This window comes from Dicentrarchus labrax, unplaced genomic scaffold, assembly GCF_905237075.1.
Source record: "Dicentrarchus labrax unplaced genomic scaffold, dlabrax2021, whole genome shotgun sequence".
NCBI lineage: Eukaryota > Metazoa > Chordata > Actinopteri > Moronidae > Dicentrarchus > Dicentrarchus labrax.
This window is the reverse complement of record NW_026136707.1, coordinates 5,714,955-5,726,192: the sequence shown is the minus strand read 5'-3', so window position 1 is coordinate 5,726,192 and position 11,238 is coordinate 5,714,955. Positions and strand designations below refer to the sequence as shown.

At 36.2% G+C, this 11,238-nt stretch overlaps 1 protein-coding gene across 1 annotated transcript in view; it reads right to left on the bottom strand.

Moving 5' to 3' along the window:
* The window catches only part of LOC127367310 (sialoadhesin-like), a 104,460-nt gene that overhangs the window by 61,404 nt on the left and 31,818 nt on the right, over window positions 1–11,238 (bottom strand). The window contains exon 8 of the mRNA XM_051407064.1: window positions 1,582–1,923. Coding sequence (XP_051263024.1) covers window positions 1,582–1,923 — 342 coding nt within the window. The remainder of the gene's footprint in view (window positions 1–1,581; window positions 1,924–11,238) is intronic.

Here is an 11,238-nt window from a genome sequence, read left to right as displayed (position 1 = left end):
TAGAAAGAAACCAAAAATAGGTGCAACATATTATCATAAAATAAGATATAGACTTATAGACTGGTCTAACATAAAAACTATCTAAACCAAATTATTTAAAATTTAGGTGAGGAAAAAAAGGGAAAGTGAGTTCTACTTTACTTTTTTGTTACCTGCAGGACTATTCACTGGTTCTGATATTTGTTATATGTATTGTCTATGTTAAATTTCAGTAAACTGCTGGTTTTTGTATTTAAAGTACCTGGTCTCTGGTTTCATTTTGTATGGTTACCCCACTCTGTTGAACCTAGAACTGGTCCAGTAGCATTAATAGAGTTGTATTAGAGTATACATGTGCTAAATCCTAAACATACTGTAAATATCTAAATTAATGAAAACATATTATTATATGTAAATCAGAATACTGCATACAACTAGACCTATAAGACTATATAGAGCATTTTGAGTTTGAAATTTGATACATACACTGAACATCTATTTGACTGATGTTGGATCGTCCAGCTCCAAGATCATTTTCAGCCTTGCAGAAAAAAGGACCACTGACTTCAGAAGCTTTAATGTTTAAAACACGTCCGGTCCCAATAAAAGTCTCCTGGTCTCCATCAGCTCGGTACCAGGTGTAGTTCCTTACTGCTGGGTTGGCAGTACTACTGCATGTCAGAGTCACAGTGCTGTCTTCTGGTACTGGACCCAGAGAGGACTGACCAAACATTGGGGGTGTTTTGGCTGAATCTGAAAAATAAATATCATTTGTATGTGTTACATTGTCAGTTGTGTAATATCTGTGTTCCCTGGAGATTGAATTAACCTTGATCATATTCATCCTGGTAACTCATTGTAAAGAAAGTTGACGCAAACAACGCCAGCTTTCTTGCTGCACTTCCACACCAAAATGACAAATAATGATTTGTATAATTTAAAGGTGTAATGTATCTGATATTTGGAAATAAATTAATTTGTCATGTTTTTATAGTGCTGACCTTTTTTTTATTAAAATCATTATATATAAAAGTTGTCAGCAAAATTACTTTTCTGCTAATCTTTTGTAGAAGATTTGACTTATTCAATAAAAATTGTTTTATGATGAATTTAAAAAAAAAAACAAGTGAACTCACATGAAATATCAGCTGTTAAACTTGTGCTAACAGATGACTCAGTGCTACCATCTTGTTTGTTGTAGACAGCAGTACAGGAGATTTCCTGTCTGTGATGGAGGTGAGAAGCAGTGAAGGTCACAACAGAGGTCTTGACTTTAGTTTTGTCCTGATTCTCCTCCAGTGTCTCCTGACTGTGACCCAGGCTGGGGGTCCATGTCAGAGTTGGAGGATGAGACAGACAGGGAGCTGGAGCAGAGCACTTCAAACTCACTGAGGTTCCCTCCTTCACCTCCAGTGTGGACGGAGTCAGAGTCGGTCTGAGAGGATCATCTGGTGGGAAGGTACATTTTGACCAGTCAGTAAAAATGTAATTCTTCTCCATTTTATATACTATTTGAAAAGTGCAATTAATGGAGAACAAGGTCAAAGCAGTTCTGCAAAAATAACCAACTGAAGTGTAACTAAATGGACTTTAAAACCTTACTTTTTACTGAAATGTCCAACTTTTGTTGATTAAAATCATATTTCAGGGGATTGTCACATTCCAGTCTGAGGTAATATCTGTTGCTGTGTTCAGGTTGCATGTTGTTCAGGGTTGTGGTGCAGTCTGTTTTTATTAAGTCTCCTGTCAATTTTCCTTTTATTGTAGACAATTGTGGATTACTGCTGTCAAACACAACAGTCCTTTGTTCATTTTTCCACATTGCTTTACAGGTTCTATCTAAGTTTGATCTAAAATTGGCCTTTATATCAAAGGAGCAGGGGATGGTCACACAGGATCCCCTGAGAACCTCTACAGTCTGCGGCATAGTGACCTTAAACGGACCTGAAACACAAGAAATAAATGTTTTTAAAAAGAAGAAGTGAATACTACTTTACAGTAATGAGGAGTTTTACGTGTTGTTGTTTGTTTTTAGACTAATGTTAGATTTTTACTTCTGGCAATCAAATGTGCTCTTCAAAAATCATAAAAGTGGTGTTCCTTTGTCTTTACTACTTTACCAGGAACCAGGGCGATTCAAACTTCCAGGTTGGTTAACAAAAATAGATCATACCTTGAGCACTTTATACATTTATTCATAAAATAATCCAGACTGTAAAAAACTGCTTCGGTCTTACAGGTTTTTTTTTTTCTGGATGTTTTGAAAAAAAATAAAACATTTTCGACTCATCAAATTAAAGTTTTAAGAAAATGGCAAAGGAGAATACATTTGTAGCTCACTGCATAGGCCTACTTCATTTGCTGTAGTATGCATTACAGATATTGTTATATTGTGGTTTGGATACTTGTTTTTTAACATTGTGTAATTATAGTTTTTAATAGTTTTCATAGTTAAGGCATCAGTAGTTTTTATAGTCTAGAGGGGACAATTTCACAATGGAGCATGGAGGTTGCTGTTTTCCAAAGTGATGGATTTCACATTTAAACTAGAGCTGCAACTAATGATTGTTTTTATTTTTGATTAATTTGTTGGTAATTTAACTATGACTGATCTATTAGTCATGTAGTCTATTAAATGTTAGTATACTGTATAAAATGCCAATATTCAGAGGATAGGTTCAATGTCTTCAAGTAGCCTGGTTCCTGATCAACAGTCCAAAACACAGAGACATTCATTTTCACATATTTTGAGAACAGGAAAGAAACAAAAGCAGCAAATTCTCATCATTGATGAATGAAACTATTTATATGTTGATCGACTAATGGATGAATTGATTAATTACTTTCAGCACAGATTCAAAATAAGGCAAGACAACTAAGGGACATAGGTCAATTATAATGTTTAAAATGATGAATTTCAGCAGAGGAAAAATGAACTCACATGAAATATCAGCTGTTAAACTTGTGCTAACAGATGACTCAGTGCTGCCATCTTGTTTGTTGTAGACGGCAGTACAGGAGATTTCCTGTCTGTGATGGAGGTGAGAAGCAGTGAAGGTCACAACAGAGGTCTTGACTTTAGTTTTGTCCTGATTCTCCTCCAGTGTCTCCTGACTGTGACCCAGGCCTGGGGTCCATGTCAGAGTTGGAGGATGAGACAGACAGGGAGCTGGAGCAGAGCACTTCAAACTCACTGAGGTTCCCTCCTCCACCTCCAGTGTGGACGGAGTCAGAGTCGGTCTGAGAGGATCATCTGGTGGGAAGGTACATTTTGACCAATCAGTAAAAATTTAATTCTTCTCCATTTTTTATACTATTTGAAAAGATGCAATTAATGGAGAACAAGGTCAAAGCAGTTCTACAAAAATAAATAACTGAAGAGTAACTAAATGGACTTTAAAACCATACCTTTTACTGTAATGTCCAACTTTTTTGATTAAAATTATGTGTCAGTTTATTTATGTCACATTCCAGTCTGAGGTAATATTTGTTGCTGTGTTCAGGTTGCATGTTGTTCAGGGTTGTGGTGCAGTCTCTTTTTGGTAAGTCTCCTGTCAAGTTTCCTTTATTGTAGATGATTGTGGATTACTGCTTTCAAACACAACAACATGTTGTTGGTTTTTCCACATTACTTTACAGGTTCCATTCAAGTCTGATCTATATCCGTCCTCTATATCAAAGGAGCAGGGGATGGTCACACAGGATCCCCGCAGAACCTCTATAGTCTGCGGCATAGTGACCTTAAACTCTCCACAGTGGACACCTGAAACACAAGACACAAACCTGTGAATGAGAACAAGTGAATACTACTTTACAATAATAAGGAAATTTGACTGTTTGGTTGCCGTGCTAAAATCTTAGCACTAAACCTTTATTCATAAAATAATCCAAAATTAAACAACTTTTTTCTATATAAAAATAAAATTGTTCACCCATCCAATGTATTTAGTGAACCATGTATCAAAGATGCTGCTGTTCTGTGGTGTGAATGCTCAACTAACAGTGTGTAGATATAGGTTTTAATAGTTTTATAGTCATTGATCCAAATATGAATGAACTTTAACTCACTCTGCAGCAGACAGCCAATGAGAAGGAGAGTCAGAGCTGCAGCCATCTTTGTGTGTCAGGAGAGGCAGAAACTCTGGAGATTACACATGGAACAATTCACATCTTTAGTACATTTCATCCCTCATGAACTTTTACAGCAGGGTTCATTTGGCCAGAATCAAATGCAATATTTGCAGAGGTTGCAGATAGACAAATGTTTTGAAACCCTAGGCTACCTCTTTTTAGAAGTCTGTAAAAGGTTGTGAGAATCTAAAACTCAATTAAACACAGACAAAATGTAATTATTTTTGGAGTTTTAGTCCTCATGAATGCAGAGCGATACAGCTCACCTATTTATTAGTAGGAGAAAAAGGGGATGTATGACTGCTTTTAAATCCCTTTCTTTTTAAAAAAAATAATCGTTGAACAATTAAGTTAATCTTTCCTAATTTGAAATATAGTTCTTGCAAATTTGCCATGCTGTTAATAAAGTTTGGTGTTGGAAATATTCAACAGAAGGGTAAAACTGATTCTGTGTTTATACTTCCTCTAAGAGATTTGCAAAAACAAATAATTGTTTGTCCCACACTTTGTAACATTCAGTGTGTCAGTGCTATAGCATGCTGCTTTGGTTAACAAGGCGTAGACGGTGAAATGATGATAAGGAAAAACAGGAAGCTATAGGCCTTTGTTTGGTTAAATGGCAAACAAATCATGTCTTTTATTTGTTTATTTTCCATGTATTTACCAATCTACAATTTGTTTTTCGGCAACTATTCAACAGGAACAAAACCACAATTTAATGACAGTTTAAAATATCTGAATAGATTTTTTTCCTTTCACATAGCTTTGGTGTTTTTTCTTTTTTATAACTTTGAAATTGTTCACTGATCTAACTGAAAAAAACTTGATTTTTAAGTTTAAGAAGCTTGTTTTATATTTAAAATAAATGATGATTTGATATGTATCATATAGAAGTTCTGATGACTTACATTTTCTTCAGGTCTTTCGAGCGGACAGATCAAAGACGTACTGAGAAGTGAAGTTCCTTCACAGTTGTGCTGCTATTTCAAACTGCCTACAAGAAGTTACTTTAAAATCAGGAAGTCACAAAAGTGCATACGCCTGTGACAACAAAATGTACTTTTTCTTACTTACTATGGGAAACATATATAGCTTACAAATTATTATAAATAAGTTTATGAATTGATATTTAATTGTACAATCAAAGTAAATCAAATTACACAATGACTTATAAACAACCAAAGCAACACAATAAATACAATAATTTCAAATACAAATTAATGAATATTTAAATAGATTTTACTCAAATTGAAATATGATACTTATATTGATTATGTATATTGGACTGTTGTTGGATTGTTGTGCTCCAAGATCATTTTCAGCCTTGCAAAAAAAAAGACTGTTGTTTTAAAAGCTTTAATGTTTAAAACTTTCCCCCCGTTAAAGGCTCATTACTGCTGGGTTGGCACAACTATGTCAGTGTCACATTACTGCCCCCTGGTACTGGAGCAGAGGAACTGACTGGCACTGTGGTGTGTTTGTGTGAGTCTGAAAAATTAATAATAAAACACATTGTTAAATGTAACATTTGTCTTCTAAAGCAAGAATGCTGGCATCACCTTTTACCAAGCTTGTCACAGAAACATTTTTTTCCTCATCAGTTCTGATCTTCACTGTTTTCAAAGTGTTTTCTCTAATTCTGGGAAACTGTGTCTAATTCATTATATCTGATTTTTAATGTTGTGGGGTTATTTGTTGTAAGGTGTAATACACAACTTCTACACCCATCTATCCCACAAGAGAGAACTTGATGCAGGATGCAGTGAAAGTGAAACATACCACTGTACAACATATTACTGGAAGTTGACAACAAACAACATCCAGCAGTCTGAATAGGACAATAATTAACAATGACTATATTGCTGTTTCAATCACAGATTGTACTTGAAAACTAAAGTAAGTAAATAAAATAAGTCAAGAGATCAATTTAATATTAATCTCAGTTTTCAGTTTGTATGTTCTCCCCGTGTCTTGGTGACTTTACTCCAGTTGTTCCCGTTTCCTCTTACAGTCCAAAGTCATGCATGTTACGTTAACCTGAAACTTTCCCAGGCATGAAATTGTCAACAAGATCATCAATAATAACAATAAAATGTAGCCGCAAGTGGCAATTGACAACATATGACACACACAAAAAAAATGCTGCATAACTTTTGGTAATTTTCCTCTAATCAGATCTGTTGATGACTGCAGTAACTCCACTAACTTTGTATCTGGTGTCCTTCCTCCACGTCTCCTGCCACCTGTAGCCCCTTCAGCACCGACTGCATTATTCACTCAGTCTATCTGCTCCCGCTAACCCCAGATCTTCTCTGTCTTGTCCAGGTAGGCCTGAAGTAATCCAAGTTCATCCACAAAGTTTGTAGTATTTTGGAGTCCTGGTTGAATTTCTCTTATTGCTTTTCCCCACCTATGTGAGGTCATTTCCAGCTATCCTGGCAAAGGAAGAAATAACCATTAACTTACACTAGATGGCAGTATGTTCATGTGCTGTAACACTGCAGGAGATTATTTTATGAAATGTCAGAGTCTTCTGAGAGGTGTTTTTTGCCATGATTACTAAATACACTGTCTCAGTATGAGATGCCTGAATTCCTTTTGTGAAGTTGTCTTATAATCCTCCCAGAAATTCTCATGAAGACCTAATATCTAATATCTATCTAAATCATAAAAAGGTTCAATGACCAGTGTGGTCATTAAACATTTCAGGTGATTGTACACAAATGGAAACTTATGAAATATATTCTGTTTCTGCCCATAGACCCTCCTGAATGTTACACATTGGACCTTTAATTGACTAACGCAATTAGTAGCATATCTGGATACCTTAAATGAAATGTATTGTTTAAACCAACTTGGATATTTATGATGCATTTATTACAATTTATAAATCACAATTAGACATTATTCTAACTAAGCTGTATTTAAAATACAATATCATCTTAAATCTTACCAGGTCATTTTGCTGAAAACTCTCCAGATTGGCTAAGAAATAATATGTATTGAGAAGATGATTAAACATGCACAGTCGACTTCTGCAGCTATAGAAATAGCACAGTTCATCAAATCATTTCACAATTCAGAAATTCTGTCTCCTGGTGTTATAAGACATCTTACTGAGATTCATACAAACATAAAGATAGTATAGGACTGTCATTAATTGTCATTGTCTTAGAGTGGAAACACATTAACATTAACAATGATGCTTTATTGTATAACTCAATTTAATTTACAGCCCAATGACACTTCATTTTTTAATGTATGTACATGTAAAAGACTAAACACTGACAATACAGTCATTTAGTCCATAAACATTGCCTAGAACACCACTGCTACAGTCAAATTATCAAATGAAACAGTTTAAACAAAAGTTACACAGAACAAGTTCTATTTATGCACAATATTTTTGTCTCTAAATTGAACCTGGGCATATTCACTATTCTCTGCCTTCTTTGCATCTTTTCCAGTCACAGTGTTGCCATATAGACTCTCCATCTCCCGTGCATTGCTCACGTAATTTCTGCTCATGCCTCCTTCCATGGACCACTCCTCCTCCAGATAGGAGGTACCAGACAGGTTCCTGTCCACAGCACGTTCTCCCTTCTTCTTGCTCTTGCTCTTCCAAATCACACTGGAGTAAAGCACATCACTGCTTTCCTCATTATGCTTCTCTGAGCTTCTACTGGATATCTGTCGATGTCCTCGATGAGAATTTGGTTCATCTTTCCCCCTGATCATGTTGGTGTTGATGTAAATATCTTCTTCTAATGTGATAGACACCTGAAAGGGAAAAAAAATCAGTGGTACAGATATTCCACTAGATTATCCCTTTTAATACCCAAATTATAAAACAGTCTGTACCTTATTTCCATTTTCACTTGTAACATCTTGACTCATCACAGCTGTGCTGGTGTCACCTGTACACTGGCTCTTTGTAGGGTTATGGCGCCCAGTCCTCTGAGCCCTGAAAATAAAAAAGTAGGACACCCCATCCAATTTACATTGACATATTCACTTCCATTTTGGTTTTCAGCCAAATCATGTATTAGTTGACAAAATGCAGAAGTTTATTCAGAGAGAAAGTAAAAAATTAGGTTAGACAAACTCTAACTGGCATGACTTAAATTATATAAATATATACTGTAGTTATCACTGATAGAATACAGCTGCCAATCATTACTTACTTACATTACTATTCTGTAGAAGCATAATAATCAGTGCTAAAAAATGTCAGAATTAACAATAAAATAACCTTATGAATCACAGATTGCACCAGCAACAGTCACTGTTATATACAGTATGCTATATATGGGTTGTGGACTTGCTGGCCATTGGGATTTTACATACTTTAAAATTCATAAACTATTCATTATTTTGTGTATTCACAAGAAATTGTCTGTTAAAGCTTGAAAACTTAAACTGGTTCTGACAAACACTACATAGAGTCAGTATTTATACTAGAGTTAAGTTAACAACAAAAGCCTTACTGTGCAGGGTTTCATGGCTTCACAAGTTGTTACCTACCTGACAGCAAACAGTAGAGCACATATTAGTGCTGCTGTAAGTGCACTGACTGTGACGATGAAGACGGGCAATGTAACTTGACCTGAGAATTATGTATGAGACAGAACAGAAAATTAAGAAGGTTTGTCAGAATTAGACATATATATTCGGATTATTTGGTGAAGAAGACATACATGGAGCTTCCTGGGTTTTTCCTGGGGGTGTATTAAACACAGAACTCAATTATAATCTGTTTTAAGGTGTTACATCGTGTATTGGTAGTATATAAAACTGTCATAGAAGAGAAGTAAAAATAAAAAAATCTAAGAAATAGGTTAAGTGATTAATATATAATATTTGCACTACAGACATTATCGATATGAATTCTAGAAGCAGAAATCAAGAGTGTGACTAACTAACATGTCCCTTACATATACAGTATGTACATTATGTGAAACAGTTGGGAGCTGACAACAGAATAAAAAATGTAAAAACAAAAACACTAAATGGAAATATATATACTGTGCAGATATAGAGAATATGGCATTGGGTTCCAGTTGATCAGAATTTCAAGAAAGTCTCATAGTTTCCAACTAATCAGTTGAACTTGTATTTAGCACAAAGACAAACCGTGATTTTCTGTAGATGTTCGAGGCTCAAGGCTGTAGACACAAAAACGTTGACTGGCAGATCCCAGAGAGTTGGAGCTGCGGCAGAGCAAAGAGGAAAGATCCCTCTCCTGTGGTTGATTCACAGTGATGAAGCTCCTCAGGGCTGTGTCATTCAGAAGCTCATTGCTGATTGCAAACTTGTCAGAGTGATTGATGGGTAACCCATCCAAATACCACTCTAAAATGGGAGAAGGGTTTCCCACAGTCTCACAGGAACAGTTGAGCTGGTCTGCAGTTTTGGTGCAAACAGAGGAGAACAGGATCTGTGGAGCAACTGTAATGAATACAGAGAAGACCGACAAGTTAAGAGTCAAGTAAAGTCATGTTTAATCAAGTTAGCAAAAATGACTGTATCTCTGGGGACCCAAGGAAGTGTAGTGTCAAACTTGGCACAATTTGGATATGGGACACATTCAATGTTAATAAACTTTGAATAAACAAGCGAACAGCCCTCTGAGTACAGGTGGGGTTTCAGTCAGTAAAATAAACAGTTGTAATAATGTGATACTCACACTGAAACTCTATTTGACTGATATTGGATCGTCCAGCTCCAAGATCATTTTCAGCCTTGCAGAAAAAAGGACCACTGACTTCAGAAGCTTTAATGTTTAAAACACGTCCGGTCCCAATAAAAGTCTCCTGGCCTCCATCAGCTCTGTACCAGGTGTAGTTCCTTACTGCTGGGTTGGCAGTACTACTGCATGTCAGAGTCACATTGCTGTCTTCTGGTACTGGACCAGAGGGACTGACTGACACTGTGGTGTGTTTGGGTGAATCTGAAAAAGAAATGATTACACTTATGGAAACATTATTTGTATTATTCATTGGTTTAATTTGCCCTGATGTTTGTCATGAAATGAAAAAGGCAGATTATGCTACTTGAGCAACTGTTATGTACAAGATGTACAGAAAACATAAGAGTTAAGTCAAATTGGGTGAAGTTTAAATTATAGCAATAATTAAAGGGTATTTACCTGGAGGTTGCTGTTGACAATAACTACTACAATAAAATAACACATTTGTATCTGTCTTAATGTCACAGATAACAAATGAACTTACATGAAATATCAGCTGTTAAACTTGTCCTAACAGATGACTCAGTGCTGCCATCTTGTTTGTTGTAGACGGCAGTACAGGAGATTTCCTGTCTGTGATGGAGGTGAGAAGCAGTGAAGGTCACAACAGAGGTCTTGACTTTAGTTTTGTCCTGATTCTCCTCCAGTGTCTCCTGACTGTGACCCAGGCTGGGGGTCCATGTCAGAGTTGGAGGATGAGACAGACAGGGAGCTGGAGCAGAGCACTTCAAACTCACTGAGGTTCCCTCCTTCCACCTCCAGTGTGGACGGAGTCAGAGTCGGTCTGGGAGGATCATCTGGTGGGAAGGTACATTTTGACCAGTCAGTAAAAATGTAATTCTTCTCCATTTTATATACTATTTGAAAAGTGCAATTAATGGAGAACAAGGTCAAAGCAGTTCTGCAAAAATAACCAACTGAAGTGTAACTAAATCTTACTTTTTACTGAAATGTCCAACTTTTGTTGATTAAAATTATATCTCAGGCGATTGTTACATTCCACTCTGAGGTAATATTTGTTGCTGTGTTCAGGTTGCATGTTGTTCAGGGTTGTGGTGCAGTCTCTTTTTGTTAAGTCTCCTGTCAAATTTCCTTTTATTGTAGACGATTGTGGATTACTGTTGTTAAACACAACAGTCCCTTGTTCATTTTTCCACATTGCTTTACATGTTCTATCTAAGTCTGATCCAAATCCGTCCTCTATATCAAAGGAGCAGGGGATGGTCACACAGGATCCCCTCAGAACCTCTATAGTCTGCGGCATAGTGACCTTAAACTCTCCACAGTGGACACCTGAAACACAAGACACAAACCTGTGAATGAGAAAAAGTGAATACTACTTTACAATAAGAAGTAAATTTGACTGTTTGGTTGCCGTG